This window comes from Amphibalanus amphitrite, unplaced genomic scaffold (genome assembly GCF_019059575.1).
Source record: "Amphibalanus amphitrite isolate SeventyFive unplaced genomic scaffold, NRLGWU_Aamphi_draft 001724F_arrow, whole genome shotgun sequence".
NCBI classification, from domain to species: Eukaryota; Metazoa; Arthropoda; class Thecostraca; order Balanomorpha; family Balanidae; genus Amphibalanus; species Amphibalanus amphitrite.
In genome coordinates, this window is record NW_024883217.1 from 90,862 (window position 1) to 115,174 (window position 24,313).

General features: G+C 52.0%; 1 protein-coding gene and 1 long non-coding RNA gene across 2 annotated transcripts in view; both read right to left on the reverse strand.

The window, feature by feature from the left end:
* LOC122374839 (nephrin-like) overlaps positions 1–3,611 on the reverse strand; it is a 35,919-nt gene extending 32,308 nt beyond the window's left edge. Inside the window, exons 1-4 of the mRNA XM_043353846.1 lie at positions 3,411–3,611; positions 2,636–2,790; positions 2,124–2,268; positions 1,651–1,781 (exon numbers count right to left, since the gene is read on the reverse strand). Coding sequence (XP_043209781.1) covers positions 1,651–1,781; positions 2,124–2,268; positions 2,636–2,790; positions 3,411–3,516 — 537 coding nt within the window. The 5' untranslated portion in view covers positions 3,517–3,611. The remainder of the gene's footprint in view (positions 1–1,650; positions 1,782–2,123; positions 2,269–2,635; positions 2,791–3,410) is intronic.
* A 5,691-nt stretch (positions 3,612–9,302) lies between these two features.
* On the reverse strand, positions 9,303–20,072 carry LOC122374840. Its single transcript, XR_006255296.1, has 4 exons — positions 19,115–20,072; positions 17,332–17,433; positions 10,856–11,031; positions 9,303–10,372 (listed from the first exon to the last, which is right to left on the reverse strand). It is a non-coding gene; the product is annotated as an uncharacterized LOC122374840 (long non-coding RNA).
* Positions 20,073–24,313: the final 4,241 nt, after the last annotated feature.

Sequence of the window (24,313 nt, forward strand, 5' to 3'; positions counted from 1 at the left end):
AAACCAATTTGGTTTTAGGAATTTGACTTGTGTTGCCATCGATCGTGAATAAAACTCAATCACACCTATACATACAGGACAGATTCTATAGAGGTTAAAACACACCACACATAATAAACTGACCACATTGACCTAGCGCAGCCGGATTAAACATGCCGTTTCTTAACCTTTTTACGGAACGCCGCCAGACCGGTGCAGCTTCGAACAGGCGCAGGCAACTCATTCCATGAACGAGTTGCGCGACAGATGAATGAGCGCCGGGCAAGCTCAGTTCGCACGCGCGGGACATGAAGCTGACCGTCACTGGTTGCCCTAGTGCTGCGGCTCGACACCGCAGTACGGTGGACGATGCGGCTGCGGATCGAATCAGGGGCATGCGAGTCATGCATCAGTTTAAATATAACATGCAGATCATGCTCACGCAGTAGCTCCTGTACAGCAGGCCATCCCAGTTCCTTGCGGGACGCTGTCACACGGTCGCAACGCCTGAGGTTCGTTACGATTCTGACACAGAAGTTTATGCATTTCTGCAGTCTCCTGAGCTGTGTGACTGTGCAACCGCCCCATACAGACATGCAGTACGTTATTAGCGGGAAGACTAGCGCTTCAATCAGGAGCTTACGGGTCTCGCGCGGCACGCGGTGTCGAATCCTTGACAGACCGATCAGTACACTATAGCACCGGCGCAAAATGTATGATATATGAACTTAGAATATGAGCTTTAAAGGAGCAAGTCATTCTTCCAAGGGTCAGTTTAGCGAACAGCACTTTGGAAACATGATCCTTTGTTTATCCCGTTGCTACGGAAATAAATTTACAATTATAAGTTAATCGCACTGTCCCTGTAGCCGAGCTTGTTTATGGCTTAAATTAAAACGAATTATAAGGGAGCCGAATCTAGCCAAGCGGAAACGATTCGTCGTCTTGCATTGTTCACACACGGAAGTTAGTAAATGTTACAAACAAGACTAGCAGTGAACACGATAGTGAATAATTTCAATTGCCCACTGGGCCCATTAAGCGTGGTTTATTGTGTAGTTACTCGGTTGTGACTCTGGAGTTGGCCAAATTAGGGCCAACTACGCCTAATCAGACCGGTGGTTATGTGGACCGGCACGCAGCGAAAAGAATGAGCTGGCAAAACACATGTGACTGGAAAAACATGCACGATGCAAACATCTGACTGCAAGAATAGGCTTTCGTAAAATGAAATGTGGGACGTGGGTGCAAACTACCTGCCATGAAATACATGCAAGAATGTGCAAGAATAGTTATTGGACTTAGATGAATGAAATATGAATATGTGCAAACGGCATGCTGTTCTACATGTGGCAGAGATTATAGCTGTGTTTAATGCTTATGCTATGAATGATGGCGCAATTATTGACTGCGTCCAGTCACCAGTGCCCTTGCCAGTGAGCCCGACCAGGGTAGACGTCACTGGGTCATTCTGCACTGGCGTCTTATCTCGCTACTGACCAGCGTCATTCACTCACTCACTCACTCTCTCACTCACTCACTCACTCATTCATTTACTCATTCACCCGCTATCTGACCCCACTCACTCACTCACTCACTCACTCACTCACTCACTCACTCACTCACTCACTCACTCACTCACTTACTCACTCACTCTCCGACTTCACTCACGTTGTGTAGCCAGGTGACGGTGAAGGCAGCCGGGTTGGCGGTAATGCTACACTCGAAGTAGACGTCAGTGCCCTCCCGAATGCCGGTCGGGTCAAGAGCCTTTCCAAGACTTATTTTGACGGTAGGAGGATCTGAAAACAATGAGCAGACTTAGGTATAGGTATGTATGACTTGTTTGAAGTGACACTGGGACATAACTCTGCACAGCTGGGTGAGAAGTCAACGTAGAAGCATACCCTCTGCTTTCCTCACCATCTTTTTCGATGGTACTTGCGATAAAATATGCTGAACTTTTGGAGCACCATCAGCACTGTCGAATTGAAATATAAAAGTATCTAATATGAAAATATTGGGCACAAATTTGGTCGAATATTATCTTATTATCGCGGCCTTTCGTGAAAAAAAAATTGTTTTTTAAATCAGAAGGACATAGAGCAGATATTTGAGCTGATACTGGCGCATCTGAAACTCACATCGCACGTCGAGCAGTCGCCTCGCCTCCATGGCCGCCGGGGTCACGTGACTGTTCTCGGCCCGGCACACTAGCTGGCGGCCGTGGTCACGTGTTTCTGGTCTGAATGGCACCGTGCTGGTTGTTACTGAACCGTCCTTGGAAACCTGACGGAGAAGTCGGGCGCTATTTAAACGTAAAAACTGCTTCTACCAGGGCGAGTTCTTCTGCTTAAAGATAAATACTTCGCTACGGTTTATCTTGATCCGCTTGTTGTTGATAATCAACGATAACAATGTAATTAGCTACTTTCTTGTTCTCGGAAAGTTTGTTTTTGCTCCTTGTCCCTTATGTTCACATTTTCCTTGTTATTCATACATTATGATCATATTCCTTATTATGATCATATTTTGTACGAATGCAAAATGTGATCACAACTAAAAGCATACACAATCACATAAGAAACTCATTGTAATGAAGTAGCTACCGATCCGCCAGGTGATCTCTGGTTTCCGCGCACGTGTCGGTTCGTACCGTGTCAGCCTGGCCGCGCAGCCGCTCCCCGTCCAGCCACCAGGTAATGTTGGCTGCTGGCCGAGAGCCCTGACTGCGACATACGAGACTGTAGTTCCACTGGGCCGTCATCGGTGTCAGGTGCGAGCCAAGGATCGTCACAGAGAGTGGCGGAACTGTGAGTTGAAAAGACCGAGAGCAAGTGTAAGAAACAATCCGTCATCTGTCAAAGAAGCTTTCACCTGTTAATTGACAGCTCCTAATATGTCAGCTTGTAAGAAAAGAAAAACAATAGCATCTCGAAAGTGTCAACTTTCTATACTTGCTTCTTCTACAGCTTTAGAGTAGATGGACTATTATGACGTCGTTTCATTAGTTTATTTAATTTATAATCGACAGAAAACTAGTTGTGTGGTCTAACAAAGGCTTCTGTACACTGGGGTTCAAAGGTCTGTAGGTCCAGAAAAATAAATATCCATTAAAGTTAAACGAATTCGTTATCGTTCAGCTGTTAAAACCCCTACACAATAGAGTCGACAGAGAGGTCAATCAGGAACCTAAGGGCATGGGGTCTGTTGAGGTCTCTGTCTCTGCATGTAATGACGAGAACATTCAAAAGTCAGTCAGAATTTCACGAATGTCGAGTAAAATGCCATGTAAAAGTCAAATAGCAAAAGGCAACAACAGAGTAAAAAATCCAAAGCCAGGATAAGATGTAGTTGATTCGAACGGTGCGTGGGAGCTCACTCAATGGCCAGTCTCATTGTTTGTTTCCCGGCCACCCTTATCTACTCACAGCTGAGGTCAACCAGCACCTCGGTCGTGGCCGGCTGGGTCACGTTGCTGTTTTCTGCCGAGCACTGCAGGCGCGCGTGCAGGTCATCTCGGGTCAGCCTCTCCATCCGCAGCACGCTAGTGACCTGACCTGACCCGGGGTCACTACTGACCTCTGCTTCTTGTGGACGACCGTTACGCAGCCAGCGTAACCGGGGTCGCGGCCGACCTGAGATCAGGTCAGAGAGGTCAGCGGGGCCGTCTAACTTTCAGGTACTGTTTGCCAAAATTCAGCGGACAGAAATCTGCATCATGGTGAAAAATGGAAAGCATTATTTTGTACTTCTCTTCGTGATTGATATGTAGTAGGAACGACAGACATTTAAACCTGCTCGTGGAGGTTATACCATAACATTCCTACATAAGCTCACCACTCACCAGCATTCAGAAATTTCGTTGTTCTTTGCAACGCCAATCGACATCGTCGCGAAATCAACGAGGCATGGACCTTCCGTCGACGAAAGCACCACGAACATCTTTCTAGCTGAATTAAATTACTTAATAATATCTTTTATTGCTCCGGAGCCTAGTCTATAAAAAAAAACAGCTGAACACGGCTTCTGTCGGATGTTGTGAGTATAGCTGTAAGCCGATTGGCATGTTCGTGGAAAGCATTACTCGGAAAAAAATAAGCAAGCAAGTGTGCAGCGTTGATATGAAACTATACATGCGTGGAATCTAAGTCAGCATGAACTCCATGGTGACCGATGGTATCGCAATAAGGAACATTGAGGAACACCGACATGGCACGGATTCAGTTTCTGCGCAAAGTGCAGTGCGCATTGTGAGCCCCGGACGCAGTATATAATTGGGTATACATAGCCGTTCAGGTAAGCTCTCCCTGGAGTGCACAGAACGCTCGAAACGCCCAGTCGAGTGGAACTAATGAGCCACTTGTGTATCCTCAAGACGGCTGAGTAGCCGACCGCGCTGATTAAATTACGCCACTTTCAGTCTGAAAACTCATCACGGCGGGCTAGTTTCATAACCAGACCCCGTTGGCCAGGTCAGTGCGCGTTTGTCTGGGTCTCCGGAGCTGCTGAGAGGTCTGATGGCAAGCGTCAGTAATGCTGAGGCGCTCCGGCCGCGGGCGGTCGCTCTGGCCATCAGTTACCACCGGTTTCTGTCTGCCGCGGGCCCGTGTGCCGCGCCGTACCGCCCCCTGCCACTCGGCGGCCGTAAAAGGTCGACGGCGGCGCACGCCGATACGTCCTGCGCCACCCGCCCCCAGCGACGCTGACGAATGCGTCTCTTTGGGCGGCGCGCTCGCGGCCGTCCGCCCGGGGGGCCACTGCCATATTTCTTGGCCGACCGGGGCGGCGTGGCGGGCGACCTGCGGCGACCTGGCCCGTCGGCCCACGGCCTGTCGCTCGACCCACAGTCCATCGGTCCACGGACTCACACTGTGCGCCGGCGACTGAGGGTTAAATGGCGACTGCCCGCCGGCCCGGCGACCCACCCATCGGGTCTCAATCAGCAGCTCATAGCTTATGCATTGGTTCGGCGGTGGCAAGGCCGTCGAGATGTGGCACCTGGGCCGGTAAGTCGACATTGCAGGTAGTCGCCACTCACTTCGTGAGGATTTTCACGCTGGGAATAACGTGAAAGTTGATAGAAAATGTCGGAAGTTGGAGTCGTCTGCAGGCTGACATCATGTTTCATTTTGCGCCTTTTTCAGTTGAACATTTTCACATTTTCCACGTCTCCACATTTTCGAAGATTCTAATATTTATAGTCCTCGAGAGAAGAGAGTCTGCTTTAGCACATACCTCGATGAACACTGAACAGTGTACACCGGGGTGCTCAAACACACAATCCCGCATAAGTGTGACTTTTCACCCACCTCCACGAGACGAGCACACCAGTGTGAGTGGTTCTCCGAGCCGGAGCGGACCCAGCAGACCCGTCACCGGCCGCCCCTCCAGAGTGATGACTGGGTCTCCGGGAGGCACTGTGGAGAGAGCGAGAGAAAGAGAGAGAGGGGGAGGGAGGGTGGGAGGGAGGGAGAGAGGGAGGAAGGGAGAGAGGGAGGAAGGGAGAGAGAGAGAGAGAGAGAGAGAGAGAGAGAGAGAGAGAGAGAGAGAGAGAGAGAGAGAGAGAGAGAGAGAGAGAGAGTGAAAGCGAGAAAGGGAGAGATTCGTTATTCGATGTTGCAATGTTTCATAATAAAGTATTAGGTACAGACAAACTCAACTTTGACGGCCCTGATGTTCAACTGTTAACACGTTGAACGAGTCCGACGTCTTGCCAAATTGTCATCGTATACCTACCAACCAATATAAAAGTTATCAATACAAACACGCCAAAATTTAGTGTTGAAGTTTGCGCTCTCATCTGCAGGCTAGTTAAAAGACATTACCAACTACTTAAAGGCCTACCTTATCTCCATTCGCCAGAGATGGCAGCAAAACAACTGACTTTTAAAGCTGCACTTCGTCACGTAGGAACAGCTAACACAATAAGAGGATGGCGAATTTAGGTGTGGAAAACTTATTTATTAACATTTCTGTCGATTCAATCAATTAGAAGCTTTTTAAAGCTGAGATATTATCATACAATAAGTCGAGGGGTAACATGTTGGAATTATAAGTGCCAGAAGAAGGAGGGTTACCAGCTGAGTAGCGTCCACTAACCTCTCAACCCGTCAAAGTCTCGTTCACTCAGCACTCTATAATTCAGCTCTGTTCTATCATTCAAGACATGTGAAGACAATATGATTATGATGAAACATAATTTTACGACAGATCTAGTAGAATATTTGACAATTCCATCAATTATTCAATTACCATCTCAGCACCCATGGAACAATGAGACAATCACTGGCGTGTTGTGATGAGTCTGGGATTTATCGCCCCAAAGGAGTCGTTTTATTAACTCTGTTACGTTCAGCGGACTTACTGGTGATTTACTGCCAAGAAAACAACTATATAGGAGTCGATTCCATTACGGGGCTACATTTTGCTATGCAAATAAAACCGTGTCGGGACCCTCTGTTCATGATTGTCCTTGAAGTGTGGGTATAACTGTATGACCATTACCAGCACAGTTACACATGATTTATTGAGTCGGCTTTCAAATAATTGCTGCATTGGGAGGTACCAAAGCATACATACTAGTTTCTCGCGTTTATCGTAACACAAGATGAACAAATTTCAATTTATCGCAACATGTTTATCGCAACATTTTTGCCTCGATTTATTGCATCATCTAGGATGTTGCAATAAACTTGTGCATCTTTTAATGAAAGGTTTTGCCTATCTAGGAAGAAAAAATTCGGATATGTTCCTTCATGGATTGAATCGCTGCGTCGCTCGCCGGTGAGGCACGGAGGTTGAGATGCTGGAGGGACGGACATGCAATAATTCTTGAGGTGTACCTATCAGGTGCACGATGGACAGATTCGGTGCTTATCTTACGTTTATTCGCATATTGTGGCATATGTTCCCATCAATTAATAGTCGAAGTCGAGCACTCGCCGGCCAAGGGGGGGGGGGGCGGGTGCCGCCCCCATACTTTTTTTTTGGCAATAGCTCGGAACACGCCCGCGATGGAGAGCTGAAACTTGGCATACCTGACCTTTGACTCAAGCCGGATCTTGTGAGATCAGCCGTATTTTCAGCTCAGGTCAGGTCAGTGACGTGACCTATAACATAAGTGAACCTATGCACGGTCCTCAGATGTCGCAACTTCGCAACGCCCTCAGTGCTAGAGGAACTTTCACAGGGAGATGAAACTTACGAAGATGTAAGTTTTATCTGTGAGACCTTCAGAGGTCTCACAACTTGTATATATCTCTGATCTTTTCCTAAAGGTCACACGTGGTTAGGTCGGTTACGTGACCTCACCATTATTAAGTCAATGGGTAAATATGAAAACTGCTATTTTGGCGCCGGGAATGATCTAAAACTATCCCAAGCACATGGAATCAGGCGCATACCTAGAATTTTGCCAAGGGATGGGGGCGGAGGAATCCCGGGTGGGCTCCTTTCTACAGAGGGTCTCCTCTCTAAAGGGGCCTCCTCTCTACAGGGGGCCTCCTTTCTACAGAGGGTCTCCTCTTTACAGAGGGCCTCCTACCTTCAGAGGCCTCCTCTCTACTGAGGAGTCAGAGGGGCCCTAGCGGTCAGACACAGACACTAACGGTTATTCACAGGAGGCCCCAGGAAGTAAGAAGGACCCTAGCTGTCACTTGTCAGGCTGGTCAGAGGGCCCTGATTGTCCTGACGTGTTTTTTTTGGGGGGGGGGGATTCCCGTGAATTTCGTTCGCCTCCGACGTGATTTTAACCAACGTGGACCTTCGGCCCACGGGGCCCTGATTCCATCTGGGGCCTCCTAAAAAACCCAAGGGGGGGGGGCGGACGCCCCCCGTTGGGTACGTCCCTGCATGGAATCGTGATTTCATGCACTCCTTGCAAGGTCCGATGCTTCACTATTGCATTGTTGACCTTGCGTGACGTCATTTACGACGTCACTAGGGTCATAAGAGTTTTTCGTCAATAACTCCCGATCAAATTTAAGTAGAGAGTCGGGAAAGACACCATTGGACTCGGGAAGACCTGCAGAATCGAATGCTATGCAATATGATATCCTTTGATCAACTTCGTGACTTGAGGCCTGAGGGGCTCCATGACCTGACCTTGACTCGAGGTCTACACCTTAACCCGGCCGGGCCCGGGGGGTAATCCCAACCACCGCAGCCCGGGGGGCGTTTTTCGCCCCCCCCCCCTGTCTAACTCCGTAAATAAGGGAGCTACGGTAACAGAAGCGATACCAAACGAAAGGTCCTTACGAGACGATTCTAAAGCACCTAAAATTTTGACCTCAGGTCAATTTTCAAGGTCAGAGGTCAAGGTCAAAGGCAAAAACCGGCACATGTGTAGTGATCTCAAAGTAAGCCTTCTAGAGGACGGCAGGCCGCAGGCAGCATCAAACCGGAAAAATTGGGTGTCAAACGAAAGAAGAGAACCTGAGGATTTCGAAAATGTGCTCAAAATCAAAGGTCAAGGTCAATGTCACGCTGAAAAAAAACGACGCGAGCCCATGTGTAACGAGAGAGGCGATACGCCATTCGAAGTGGAGTAAAGCGTGCTTCAATCCAAGATAAATAAAATCAATCAAATCACATAAATTCAATCCAAGCACATACAAATAAAATGTTTGTAAGGTGCCGAAGTTCAATGGACCATTTCTGCGGTCAATAATGAAGGCAATATGACGATAAAGTCCAACTGAGATAATCGTTGGCACGGATGTGGCCAAAATCGGGCACGAGCAGGACCAGAATTTGGCGCAACTGTATATCACGAACGGGATCCAATGCTGGAACGAACGGCATCAGCGTCAGGCTCAGCACCATAAGCTGGTACAAATGGTGAGGCAATTCAGGCTCGAACTACAGAACAGTCAAGCATAACTAGTAACTACCGTAATCTAACACGAACAGTTATGAGACCCGGCACCAGAACCTGGTACAAACGGCACCATTTTGGACTGGAGAGCGTACCGTCACCAGGCACGAACGGTTCCAGAATATGGCGCGATGGTATGTACATCAGGAAAGAACGTTACCATAACCTGGCACGAACGACATAGGATCAACCATGGAGACCAGAATCAGACACGAACGGTAAAACATAATGGACAATAACGGGTATGCAACGGCGCAGAGCAGTTGAGAGGCCACCAGCGGCGTCCGGCAGGAGCCGAGCCGGTCGGCCAGCGCGCCGTCGAGCCGCGGGCTGGCGCCGCCCGTCAGCGCCAGCCCCGCCTGCAGCTCGCCCACCGACGGGCTCCGTGTGGACATGTGCAGCGTCACGCCAACGGCAGCATGCCGCTACGGTGCAAAAAGGTTCATTTTCTGACGACTGACAGTGTATTTCAATAAGGACACAAAAATGCAGCTGCCGGACTGGCCACCCTTTGCCGACCACACATGGACCGACGGCATCGGGCGCTGCCACTGGACCCTAGCACAGACTCGATCGGATCAACACAATCTTACACCAGGCACACAACACACAACGGATCATGGTACTCAAGTCCGTGCCATCGGTGTCACTCAACAAAAACGGTGCTTCTGTCTCAATGTAAAACTCAATGTATGTACTTACTGACGCCGCGGGCGGCTCCGGGCCGCGAGTCCCATCCGGACCCAACCCAGCACAGCCCAGCCCCCGGCCCGATTCAGCCCTATCACCGGGCACCGCTGCCAGTGCCGAACAGGGAAGGACGGACACCAGAGAACAACTGATGACAACGGACTTACGAGAACTTACAGCATCGAAACCATTATGAGGAAACACGTTATCGAGATACACAACAACCCATACACACTTCACACGCCATCTTGACGCTCACGACTCCGACGTACGCTAGGCCGCTGGCCACCCTTTGCCGACCACACATGGACCGACGGCATCGGGCGCTGCCACTGGACCCTAGCACAGACTCGATCGGATCAACACAATCACTAGACTTACACCAGGCACACGAGACACAACCGAACATGGTACATGCGTCCGTGCCATCGGTATCACGCAGCAAAAACGGTGCCTCTGACTTCTGAGCTTGATAACCAAACTCAACAAAAACGGTGCTTCAGAGCTTGACAACCAAACACCGGACACGGCCAGCAGGACCTACTGCAGCGCCTCGAGCGATCCTGACATAGGCCATGTGGCGGCTGTTCACTGGCTGCCACAGAGAGCACTGCTGACGTCGCGGGCGGCATCGGGGCGCGGGCAGGCACATGTATTGTCGCCGCGGGCGGCATCGGGGCGCGGGCAGACACATGTATTGTCGCCGCGGGCGGCATTGGGGCGCGGGCAGACACATGTATTTGACGCCGCGGGCGGCGCCGGTCCCCAAGTCCCGTCCGGACCCAACCCAGAACAGCCCGGCCCGGCCGCTCCAGCAGCTCACTCCTGAGGGCAGGGACCACCGAACTGATGTTAGTTACGCCGTGAAATCGGACGGAGTCATGGAGCTATGTGAAGGAAATACAATATTGAGCCTATTACGGTTTTCAAAAGCGTTTTTTCAGCGACGCGCTAGCTCCACCAGGGGCGAAACGGCGAGGGGGTCGTAGTACCCCCCTCGGCCGGCGCGTATGTAGAAAACCAATAGGTCCGGCGAGGGTTAATACCGCTGGAATTTGGCTTATTGAAGTAAAAAAATGCGGTTGGAGCTCTGCTGGCTCCAGTTCTATGAACTCAAAAATAGGTCACCTTATCCACACTTACATAGTTATGACAATGAACATTGAAGAACTAACTGACGATTGACTCAGTTAGTATCAAGGAGGAATCATCCCTTGCACGCCTAAAATAAGCAACCGAATATAGCGCATCGCAACAAACATACGCGCCAAGTACAAAGAAGTGCATCAATACATTGTCAATACTTACTGCCTTCTGTTTAAGTTTGTACATCTTGCATCTTATGTCATTCAGATTATGGCCGTTGAACGGCTCCCTCTTGTACAGGTCTCTGAGGTCATCCATACTGGGTACCCGCCCACCGCGGGCTTTCAGTATCGCCCGCAGTCTCTGCACTTCGGGCACAGACCACTTTACATATCGCTCTGAAAAAATAAAGAAATGTTAACCCTGTTATACGCCTTGACTAGCCTGAGGCAAGTTTTTTACCAGCGCCGTGACGCTCTTCCAATCACAATACATCGATGGAAGGACAAGGGTGCATTCACAACCTTTCTAGTCAGGTAATGGGCCGCCCTACAGTTATACACGTTGTCAAAGGTGAAAATTATTCTATTGTGACACCGTTGACGAACTTCCTGATAGACAAAAAGGTAAAACACAACCAATTACTGGTTGCTTTAAATGATTTTCTCACAGCACAAAATATTTAACCTCAGGCCATCACCTTTGTTTCAAAGAGTTAACTTTCTAATTACATACTTATTCGGAAACACTGACGCCCGGTGTGATACCGACTTTACATCTGTTATACCCGCATGATATACTTTCGTCTGCTCCGGGTGATTTAGTGATAAATAGCAGACATGGTTGTTTAGTTCAGCACTGCTTAGCGGGCATCAACCGGGTAAACGGGCCTACCTAGAGCGTCCAAACAGTGTTGCGGTAGAGCATCTCATCTTCCGTCGGAGAGGCCAACAGCCTGGTGAGACTACTACAGAATATGTGTCCGCTTTGCGAGCACTAGCCAATATATGTTACTTCAGGACGATAAATTAGACATCGGCAGCCACATCAGCCGCACAGCACCAGCCGACGTCCGGCGCTCGGAAACGGAGGAACATCTGGCCACCCTTCCAGACGACGCCGTGTAGGTATGGAGCGACGGCTCGGCGGAGGGAGGTGTCTCAGCCAGAGGGAGTGAAGCGTTGATAATCCTCCCCTCGGGCGAGGAACACGAGCTCCGAGCCCCCGCAGTCAAGATATGCAGCAGTACCCGCGCTAAGCTGGTGACGATCCGCGGGGCTCTGGAGATGCTGCTACAGCTGGAAGGCGGCCCGGCGGAGAGCCCAGTCATCGTCTGCTCAGACTCGCAGGCGGCGCTCGCCACGCTGGCGAGTGGTGCTGGGAGTCAGACGACCGACGGCACTCGGTGCCGCCGTATGGCGACTGCTCCTGACTCCGAGTCCTCATACAGTGGATCCCGGCACACTGCGGAATACCCGGCAACGAAAGGGTGGACGTGCTGGCTAAAGTGGCCTCCAGCATGTCGCAAGCCGCCGTCCCGATGGACGTCCGCTGCTTCGTAAAGGCTGATTGTTTGAATTGGACAATTGAATTGGACAATCATATACGAATTAATTTCGTGAAGGCTGTCAGCCTTGGCCGCTCCGCCACCAAGGCATGGCATCGCAGCTGGACAGACAGCATCTTCAAAAAACATTATGGGAGACCGGATGCCGATGCCGGTGCTTCTGGTGTCTCGGGACGAGGCGGTTAACGTCCACCAGCTGCGGGCGGGACACTGGAGCCACTCGTAGAGTTATCTGCGCAGGATCGGACGCCACCCCGAGCGCGAGTGTCCACAGTGCAGCGACCTGGCCTGCCCAGTGCAGTGGCGCGCTGCCTGGTGTGCCGCGAGGGTCCGGACACACCGGAGCGCGTGTTGCTCGGGTGCCCATGCTTGGCCGGAGCGAGGCTCCAACTACTCGGAAACATATGATCGGACCCTACGCAGCTTTGGGACGGCGGTGTCGTGGCGGCCTTCAGCCGCGGCTACCTCAGTCACCGAGAGCCGTTGGGCTACGGCCGGCCATGAGCCGACCCGCGGAGAACAAGAGCAACAACTTCAGGACGATTGAAGATAAGACGATCAGATACCTCGTGGTGGAACAGATCCTGCATCATCATCTAGCGAAGTTCCTGCAAGACGGTGCCCTCACCCTGGAGAAGGTGCTCGATTTGTGTGAAGCCTACGAGCGTTCAATCCTCCAGTCGTCTGATGGCTCGTCATGAACACAACGCAGTGGCTAATATCAGCCGACAGCCGCGGTTGACAGAACACCCAGCATCTGTAGAAGGCCATGCGGGAGCTAGGGGCTCGCTGACCATGCCAACAGCCAGGGCCCCTCAGTGTCCTGCCAGACGAGTGACCTGACGCGTCTGTGGAAGGAAGTCACTATGCTGCAGTCGGAAAGAGGAAGTTAACACGAGTGAAGAAGGCCACCATGGCGTTTCATGTGTTGCAGTGCAAGGTAAACACCTGCAGTAAGTAAGGTGACCGGCCCTGTCATCCTGGAGGCAGAGAGGCGTAGGCAAGCGATGACACTTACGGTGGATGCTGGTGAAACCTGCTCGACCTTGAGACTTTAGTGCAGAGTACGTCTGCCGTCTCTAGGGATGCACTTACGAGCCATCCACATCCAACCTCCTCAGGTTCGGGAGAATGCATTTCAGCGTGACAGGTAAATACTCTGCGACGTCTGCGTGCCACAGCCCGGTACCAGTCGGTGGATGCCAGCCTCTTCCTGGTGGATACATGGCCGCTGCGGAAGCCATCACAGGCCTGGGTCTGATGCAAAGCTGGGTGTCACCATTTCCCAACATCAGGTGAGGTCTTCACCATACAAGAGGAGGGGGATGCGATTCTCCCGACCATCAATGGCTACCAGCATTACAGCATCCTCGTCCCAAATGTCCCATCCTCGTCCCTAAGCCCACGGACTACAAGCTGCGCCGTCTTTTGCTCTCTGTTCGAGATGAGGTGCAGGAGGAGCGGAAGACATCGTGGAGAAGATTGAAGCGTCCTCATGGGTGAACCCGCAGGTCTTCTCTCGCAAATTCAACGGGCAGCGTTGACATCAGGTGGCCCAACTCACATATTGTGGCTGAGATATATCCTCTTTCGACAATCGAAGAGTACCAGGCTCGACTTCATGGCAGAGTCTACAGCAACATCGATCTCCGGTCGGCATGTGAGCAACTGGAACCCCATCCGGAGAGCAGGAACATCAGCGTTCATCTCGCACGGTGAGTTGATACGATTTCTGCAAATCACCTCCGGCCTGGTCTCGACAGACTCTGCTTGCCAGAATCTCCTTCACAACTTGTTAGGGAGCTCAGAAGTTTCCTCTCGCTGACTTGCTGGTCGAATCGCTCCATCCCAGTCTGCGCTTACATCCGACAACTTGCTGTGATTCTACGGAAGGAGTGCTGTTCGAGTGGATGGGGGAAGAGTCAAGGTTCCAGACCATCAAAAATGGTACCGAGCAGCCCGGTTCTGACGCCCTTAAACCGAGACCTACCGACAGTGGTGACGTCACGGCCACGCGCATCCGAATCATTCATTTGATAGCACTGCTGGGTGCTGGTGCCATCATGTCACAGCTGTCCTGACGGCTCAGTGCTTTGTCCTGACGAGCGGTGCTCTTTGTCCGACCGTGAGGCCCTCAGTGCCGTGCAAGCAATGGAGCGGTGGAACGTCTACCTCTGAGGGCGACGTTTAACACTCCGGACTGGCCAGTCCGTGATGAACACGCTCCTCGCCTAAGTTCTCAGACTGGGCGGGAGCACCTGTTGCTAGGTGGTAGGCTCGAATGCTACCGTACGTCTACGAAGTGACGAGCGCCCCTGCCAGCAGGATCACTGTCGCTGACGCACTGTCACGCCAGCGGCTGTCCACTACAGGGCCCGTAGAAGAAGCCGATGAGGAAAAGGTCGTCATCTGCGTCAGGGGCGAACACCTATCACCGCTAACGGAGAAGAAGGTTCGAGAGGCAGCTGTAAAGGACCCTGAGGGGTGTTTCACGGGCACCGCACACGCCTCCAATCCGCATGGCCTTTGAAGGAGTTTTGTATGTGGGCAGCCCCGTGTGGGCGTTTAGCTTGTCCTGCTCAAACCCACAGACGGATTTGGTGGCACTTACAACCGTATCAAATCCTTCGCCATTGATCAGCTCTTGCATGCTCTTTCCGGCTGCTTGGACAACTTCGCCCATCATCCTTAGGCGCTGGCTTATCTGCGCAAAACCCGACCTTCCAAGTTTCGCGTGCAAGTTGGCACCCCACTTCTTCAGGAGTTCATCGTTCTTTATGGTCTTCGTAACTGCATCGTCGTGCATACGAGACAATATGTCCTTGTGATACCCAGTATTTTCTTCTTGGCCGTCACTCAGGAGCGTCCGGCTCTCTGCCAGCACCGTGGGAATGTCTGGGCATTCTGTTTTGCGAGCCACACAGTGATGTTTTATGTGCTGCATCATGTTGGTTTTAACCACAAAAAGATAGCAGTAAGGACATGGCACGTAGTCGTCCACGGACGCCTGGTCCGACTTCCTTCCCAAGATCATGTCACCTTCACCCCTTTGTAGGCATCCCACCTTCCGCGTCCGGGGTCGGGACGGGCGGCGGGGCTCCGGTCGCAGTCTCAGAAGTCTCACGCAGATGAAGAGCATCCCACCTTCCAGCGTCAGAGGTCGGGACGGGCGGCGGGCCTCCGGTCGCAGTCTCAGAAGTCTCACGCAGATGATGAGCATCCCATCTTCTAGCGTCCGGGGTCGGGACGGGCGGCGGGCCTCCGGTCGCAGTCTCAGAAGTCTCACGCAGATGAAGAGCATCCCACCTTCCAGCGTCCGGGGTCGGGACGGGCGGCGGGCCTCCGGTCGCAGTCTCAGAAGTCTCACGCAGATGATGAGCATCCCATCTTCTAGCGTCCGGGGTCGGGACGGGCGGCGGGCCTCCGGTCGCAGTCTCAGAAGTCTCACGCAGATGATGAGCATCCCATCTTCTAGCGTCCGGGGTCGGGACGGGCGGCGGGGCTCTGGCCGCAGTCTCAGAAGTCTACGCAGATGAAGAGCATCCCACCTTCCAGCGTCAGAGGTCGGTACGGGCGGTGGGGCTCCGGTCGCAGTCTCAGAAGTCTCACGCAGATGAAGAGCATCCCACCTTCCAGCGTCAGAGGTCGGGACGGGCGGCGGGGCTCTGGCCGCAGTCTCAGAAGTCTCACGCAGATGATGAGCATCCCACCTTCTAGCGTCCGGGGTCGGGACGGGCGGCGGGCCTCCGGTCGCAGTCTCAGAAGTCTCACGCAGATGAAGAGCATCCCACCTTCCAGCGTCCGGGGTCGGGACGGGCGGCGGGGCTCCGGTCGCAGTCCTCAGAAGTCTCACGCAGATGAAGAGCATCCCATCTTCTAGCGTCCGGGGTCGGGACGGGCGGCCGGGCCTCCGGTCGCAGTCTCAGAAGTCTCACGCAGATGAAGAGCATCCCACCTTCCAGCGTCCGGGGTCGGGACGGGCGGCGGGGCTCCGGTCGCAGTCTCAGAAGTCTCACGCAGATGATGAGCATCCCATCTTCTAGCGTCAGAGGTCGGGACGGGCGGCGGGGCCTCCGGTCGCAGTCTCAGAAGTCTCACGCAGATGAAGAGCATCCCACCTTCCAGCGTCCGGGGTCGGGACGGGCGGCGGGGCTCCGGTCGCAGTCTCAGAAGTCTCACGCAGATGAAGAGCATCCCATCTTCCTAGCGTCCGGGGTCGGGACGGGCGGCGGGGCTCCGGTCGCAGTCTCAGAAGTCTCACGCAGATGAAGAGCATCCCACCTTCCAGCGTCAGAGGGTCGGGACGGGCGGTGGGGCTCTGGCCACAGTCTCAGAAGTCTCACGCAGATGAGCATCCCACGTTCTAGCGTCAGAGGTCGGGACGGGCGGCGGGGCTCTGGCCGCAGTCTCAGAAGTCTCACGCAGATGATGAGCATCCAACCTTCTAGCGTCCGGGGTCGGGACGGGCGGCGGGCCTCCGGTCGCAGTCTCAGAAGTCTCACGCAGATGAAGAGCATCCCACCTTCCAGCGTCCGGGGTCGGGACGGGCGGCGGGGCTCCGGTCGCAGTCTCAGAAGTCTCACGCAGATGAAGAGCATCCCACCTTCCAGCGTCAGAGGTCGGGACGGGCGGCGGGGCTCCGGTCGCAGTCTCAGAAGTCTCACGCAGATGATGAGCATCCCACCTTCTAGCGTCCGGGGTCAGGACGGGCGGCGGAGCTCCGTCCATCGCATGGGTAGCCGGTCGCAGCTCATGAGTCGTCATAGTCAAGTCAAGTCCAGGATATTTGTGGTATACATGATACTCAGTGGTGTGAGGAGGGGTTTCATCCACGCGGCCGGCTGACCCAGGAGATGAAGGGAGGACTTCTGGAAAGAAAAGATATGGCAACGCATAAGGAAGCATGGCGGTAGGAGGATGAATGCTGTCTTGATTTTTAACCATCACCAGTGATTCGGCGAGTGATTTTAAAATGTAGGATCAGGTAGTGAGCCAAAAAAAGAACAATGTCTAAAGAAAAACCAGAAAAATGATTGAATTATGATGTGTTGATTAGCATAGATACAAGTAGATTTGGGTGGACTGAGTAACTGGTAACAACACAAATGTAGGCACCATAGTCACGTCTTACCTCGTCCATTTTTACGTGAGTGACGCTGCGCGCCTTTATGTCTGCCACGGGAGTGGAGAGCAGCAAGCAGCATCCTCTTCCCATATGATCCAGCTATGCGCCCTGTCAAATATTGATAGCTATTAGCTAACATAAAATACTAAAGGAAGTTTCCCAGCCAGCAATTGGTTTGGCTCAAGTCCGTTTTGCCCTAGCGACTCCGGCACGCCAGATTTGGGCCGGTGTAAACGGAACGCCGTCGGAATAAGAGTTTGGGTCGATATGGCTCTATTCCGGTTAACCAGTCTTTGCCGTAGCGTTCCGGAGCTAGTATGGCTTCGGACCGACAAGTCCGGCCGGCACTAGCGAGCGGTGGCCTGACCTGACCTTGCCGGAGGGGGCCGTGACGTCACCGGCGGGCGGTCAGAGCGAGTCGGCAGAGCCTCACTCTACGCGGCCCGAGCGAGCAGTGAGGATCGGTGAATAGGACATAGGGGAGGGAGGGGAGGGGAGGGGGAGGGGAGGGAGGGGAGAGAGAGAGAGAGAGAGAGAGAGAGAGAGAGAGAGAGAGAGAGAGAGAGAGAGAGAGAGAGAGAGAGAGAGAGAGAGAGAGAGAGAGAGAGAGAGGCGGCCGGCCAATAATTAGGCAGCCAACACTGAGTTGAATGAAGCACACGATGCTGACAACGTTACGGAGTTAACTATAAGATAATGTCATGCGTTAATGTGATTGGATTTTTCACTTAAATGCTTTCTTCCTTTGTGACCCACAACCCCTAATTTGGGGAGGACAAGCTGCCCCAACGGTTCCTGACCTTATGAAAAGTTGTGGGGCACCGCCCCCACGGCCCCAGAGTTGTGGGGGCTAGCTGCCCCACTGCCCCCGGTTCCCGCGCCTATGTATGAATCTATGAAATTATGTTGGTATATTTCCGATTTCGATCCCTCCAGTTGGAGGGGCTCAAATACCTTACGAGCCCCCCTTCCCAGCCGAAAAGTTGGAGGGGCTCAGCACCCCCTAGCCCCCCCCCCCCCGGCTCCCGCGCCACTGCCCCCCCCCCCCAAGGCAAATCATGGGCATCATAGCATTTATTGCCCCCCCCCAAACTAACCGATGAGCCCCCATGGGGGTATGGGCCCTGGCCCTTATTCGATTATCACGAGGCTCAAGAAACACACGCCAGCTATTCGCACAGCTCCCATACCGGTCTTTGAGGGTCCTACAATGACCTCTGAGGGTCCCTCAGTGGCGGTCATGCGCCCACCTTGACCGCTGAGCCCCCAGCATGACATTAAAAACTCAGACCACCAGCACGGCGCAGGTTAATAGCATCTGCAAATTTGAGCACTCTACTAAGCTATGCCTTCGTCGATTGTATTTACATAAATTTTGAACATGAGACCTAATACAGCTCTGAGGAACCCCAATCAGAACATTTTTCCCACCTTGCCCTTCACCCATTTAGCACTATACGCTGCTGGCGTCCTGTCAACCGGGTCTAGTATATTCCCCTTCATGCCTTGCAGCTTCAATTGCAATACTATCCTTATGTGTGGTACTTTATCAAACGCATTATTGAGGTCAAGGTATGCTACCTACATCAAACTGCTTTCTTTGCCAAAAGTGTTTGTATCTGTCGCAGCTTCAAAAAAGTCTAGGTTAAACATAAACAGCCTTTATTTAACTCATGCTGGATATTGCCTATCACACTGTTTTCATCCAAAGATTCTACCACTTTCCCCTAGATTATGGATTCCAATATTCTGCAAACCAAGGAATACTTCGACAGTGACTGTAACTCACCTCGTTTGGTATCCATCTGTGATTGGATAGTGGAGACTGACGCCAACCTGAAAACAAGTGTTATTGGCAGTCAAGGTGTGAGAGGTGCATACACTAAATATTGCCGCTTGTATCATTGAAACTTTTACATCCGTCCGCCCGCTCATTGCCAGCAACACCAACATGACTAGGGATCCAGCAAAAAGTGATTGATGTTCCCTCTCGGTCGAGGGCTGTCAGACGGAGAAGAATCTCCTGTACGAGGAGGTCGGTCGAATAGAATTGTGTCAAGGCCTGGAGACCACTCAATGAGTCAGATGGGCTCCTATGTAGCCACACTTATCTCCATAAAGGACCAATGCGCCGGTTTCTGAGAGACCTTGCCGGCTTCTGAGGGCCCTAGTAACGGCCAATGAGGGATCAGCTGCAATGGCTCCACACCCGTCTGTGATAGCCCCACGGCCCACACCAGTGTTTCTAAAAGCCACCACATCGGCACCTGCGAGGCCCCTCACGCCATCTCCAAGGGACCCACATCAGCGCATCGCCCGTAACCCTCGCCGTATTGTAGTAACATTAACCCTCGCCCGTATTGGTGTTTTTCCAGCCGCGAACGTATAGGTAAGGGGGCGGGGCCCGTTGCCCCCCCCCTTGCCGTTTCGCCTATGATTGAGCTAGTTTCGCAGAAAAAAAAACGAGCGTGTTGCCCGTGACGAGAGGAAACCGATGACACCCAATATTAAGGTCCTAGTTCATTGGTTGACCTTCCAGGTCAGGTCAAAGACCCAGAAGTCGGGAAAATCGGGACCTGTTAGAACGTCGTAGTGTGGCAGTGTGGCTGATATGGGGGCTTTCGGGGTGTTGATCACGAATATCATGTTAATTTTGATCACAGATGATGTCCTCATGCATTTTAACTGGGCCGGGTCAGGTCAGGTCAGGTCAACCAGTAGGGGTCCTGCCGGGTCTTCGCAGTAGGTGTCAACCGCCTCTGACAGCTTCGTAACATGTTACGAAGGCACCAAAACTACTTCGTTAAAGGAAGGGTGCCACCTTCCGAAATTTTTGTTCTATGAATCTATTTTACTTATTTGAATTTTTAGACGTGGTTAGCGCGTCCACAATATACAAAAAACCGAAACATTGCATTTAATACATTGGCCAAAAAAAAAGATCGTTGTTTATATCACCACTACAACTCAAGGTCGTTTGATGTGGCAGCTAGGACGGCTGGCATATCCTGTTGTCATGGCAACATATCATTCTGCCATTTGCATTGATGGCGCAACTGAGACAAAAATCAAATCAAATAAATACATCAATAAAATACATCAAATAAATACATCAAATAATAATAATAATAATAAATAAATACATCAAATAAATACATCAAATAAGTCGAGTAAAGGTTTTTCCTTTACAATGTTTAAGAGATCTATGGAACCCTTCACCCTTCATGCAACTTACTAGAAAAACTTCCCAATTAAAATTTTAAAACTTAAGTGTATACCATAAAGAAAAAATATACCCTTTCAAAATGATAAAACATGCTTCAAAAGTATAACTTTTATACATACCTTTGCTGATTTCATGTTTTATAAAATACCCTTAACACGACGAGGAAATAGTGCTGAAGATTTTTGCCTGCCCGAATGCTGGCAGCAAAACTCGCAAATGATAACTTCACGTGCGGATTCAATGCTGACCGTCTCGAGCATAGGTAAGTGAAGCCGGTTTTTAGGTTCATGTGAGGCTAATCTTGTAAAAACTGCGTTGTGTCCAAAAGGTGGCACCCTTCCTTTAATGTTCATATGGTTGCTAAATTCGAATTCAGCTCCAAAAACTAGCCTAGAAACATGTAAAACTCGAAAAAGTGAACCGAGGTCATCAAAGGTCAATGACCTGACCAGACCTTCAGGTGACCTTGACACCCACCCTAATGCATGGGGGCAACATCATATCACATGTTTGAACGCCTGAAACCACGAAAAGACTGGAAACGCGCGGCTAATGCGAGCCGACATACGCCGAACCGCGATTCCGGCCAAACATGGGCTCGAAAAGTAGGTCACAGGTCAAAGGTCATTTAGGTCAGGGTCATGAAATTTTTAGGGTAGGTGTAAAATTGAATAACCCGAGGGTACTGAAAGTTTCGTCGCGATCGGCCGCTTTTTACGCGAGTTATTCGCGAAAAACCGAGGGGGCCGTTCGACCCCTCCCCTACACGAACGTGGGTTAAGGGCCTACATCGGCGGCTCTGAGAGTCCCCAAACCAGCGTCTCTGAGGGCCACGTACCAGTGACTGGGCCAGTACCAGTGATGGCCTCTTACCAGCCTCTGAGTGTCCTTGCCAGTCTTAGTCTATGAACTATGAAAGGCCACTTTCCACTTTCAGGCCACTGTGCAGGGCCACGCACATGCCAATGATGGCCCCACCAGTGTCTCTAAGCCCTAAGGCCCCGCGGCCCGCAACGGCGGCTGTGAGGACTCAACACCAGCGCATCTGACGGCCTTTCACACCGGTGACTGAGGAGCTCGCTTGCTTCGTTTGCTCGTAAAATACCATGCACATTAGGCACACTCCTTGGGCATAAATGGTATTTTTACGTGCCAATTTTTAACATTTTCTCAGGGCAGACCGTTTTAAAGAGGCCTGTCTGCCAGTGGGACCGGACCCACCGTGCCCCCCTCCCATCGAAAGGTCCTGGATACGTCCCTGCCTGGGCTGACCCCGGGCCCCCGGGTGACTCGCGGGCCCCTTCAAGAGCAGGTGATCCCCTCGTGGGCGAAATCCTGGGTACGTGTCTGACGTACATCGTGCATAGTTAATCCAACAACTATTTGTCATGTTGATTTGATTTTTTAAAAATAAATTTAGTCCGAACCTTTTGATGGGAACACGGGCGTAGGAACGTCATGAAAAGTGGGTGGGCCACCCTGTCAAGGGGCCTCCTTTTCCAGGGGGCCTCCTATTTTCAGGGGCCTCCAACTTTTGCCTCGTCCTGCCGGCTGCTTTCAAGTATGACCTCCAAATCTAGCTTCTGAGATCGAGCAGATGTACCCAGGGGCGTAACCGCTTCAGCGAACAGTGCGGGAAGTCCGCACCATTTTTAAAACTTATTCTCCCTCCGATTTTTTTTTAGAATCTATATGCCGCAAACGGTGCATGACCCCTGAAAACCCTTACACAAATGTCTTCCTCGTTTCCCAGGTGCCCCCATTAGCTTTATAGGCGCCCTCTTTGGCATATAAGCGCCCTATGTATAGTCATCAGAGACATCCCTATATGTCCCACAGTCGCCCCGTTGTCGCATACAATGTGCGCTTATCATAGGCGTCTCTCTTTTATGGACACTTGAAGGCGCCTCTCTTTGCCATGCCGGCGCCCCTGTTTCTTATGAATGCACCCTCATGGCATCGATCCATTGCAGTGCAGACCTCTATTGCATGTGGACGCCCATATATGTAGGCCTCAGAGGCACCCCTCTTTCGCATTAAGGCACACCTAAGGGCTTCATAGGCGCCCTTCTATTGCACGTAGGTGCCCTACTGTCTCAGAACCGCTCCCCTTTGGCATGCAGACGCCCATCTTTCGACAGAGGAGCCGCTGTGGTTCTTAAGACGGCATGTTACTCCCAGACGCAGATGGGGCTCTCGGAGTCGGGACCTTCAGTCGATGATGGGTGCCCGCCAGATGTGGACCCTCGGAGACGCCGGTATGGGGCCCTCAGAGATGCCGGTATGTGGCCCTTAGAGACACCGGTGTGGAACCCTCAGATACTTCAGTGTGAAGCCCTTACAATTGCTGGTGTGGAGCTATGAATGCGCTGGCTTAAATCCCTCAGAGGCCGGTACATGGACATTAGAGCTCAGTGAGAGCTTGGCTTGTGTGGTGCCTTCAGTGGCCTTGTGGAGCCGTTAGACATCAACATTCAACATGGTGCTCTCAGGAGCCGGTGAGTCCTCAGAGTCACCGGTGTAGGGCCTTCAGAGCTCCGAGATACTGGTGTGGGGCCCTCAGAGGTGTCGGTGTGGGTCCTTCATATGTACTTATAGAGCCTTGAGATGCACAGGTGTGGTGGCCCACAGAGGCGCCGGTGTGGGGCCCCCAGAGCCACCGATATAGGGCCCTAAGAGACACTAGTATGACCCTCAAAGGCGCCGCTGTGTGGCGCTCATAAACACTGGTGTGGAGCCATCACAGGCGGGTGGAGCCGTTAGAGGCCGGAAAGGGCCCTTAGATGCCTACAAGGAGCCTTCAGAAGCCGGCGTGGCACCCTTATGGGAATAAGCGTGTCTACTTAGGACCCCTTGAGGTGCTCTCATGTGCTCTGTGGGGCTCTACCGAGCCGAAATATGGCCACGGCAAGTTGCCGCCACCTGGCTCTTCGGACTATCATTCTCAGGGGCCTCATCTGCCTAGTTTGAATAGAAGGGCCTCTCAGAAAATCAGTCTCATGGGCCTCCTCTGGCTAGTATAAATAGAAGGGCCTGTTAGACCATCAATCCTAGGGCCTCTTCTGGTTAGTATAAATAGAAGAGCCTCTCAGACCATTAATCTCAGGGGGCTCCTGTGGACAGTATAAATAAAAGGGCCTCTCAGACCATCAGTCTCGGGGGCCTCCCTAGAAAAGTGTAAATGTGGATAGAAGGCCCCCTCAGATTCATTAGGTGTGAACCTCTCTGACTATCAGTCTTAGGGGCCTCTTGTGGCCAGTATGAATATAAGAGCCTCTCAGACCATCGGTCCCAGGGGCCTCTTCTGACTAGTTTGGATAGAGGGCCCTCCCAGACCACCGGTTTCAGGGGCCTCCAGTGGCCAGTTATATGAACAGAAGGGCCTCACAGCCATCAGCCTCGGGGGCCTCTTCTGACTGGTGTGGATATGAGGGCCTCTCATACCATCAGTCTCAGGGGCCTCCTCTGCCTAGTGTGAATATAAGGGCTTCCCAGGCCATCAGTCTCAGGGGACTCTTCAGACTGGTGCCGGATTGAGGGACCTCCCAGTCCCAGACAGAAAGTTTTGGGGGGTCTCCTGTGGCCAGTATGAATAGAAGGGCCTCTCAGTCCATCAGTCTCATGGGCCTCTTCTGCCTGGTGTGATTATAAGGGCCTCTCAGGTCATCAGTCTCAGAGGCCTCCTCTGACTACAGTGTAGATGGATAGGCCTCCCAGACCATCAGTCTCAGGGGCCTCTTCTGACTATTGAGGATAGAGGGG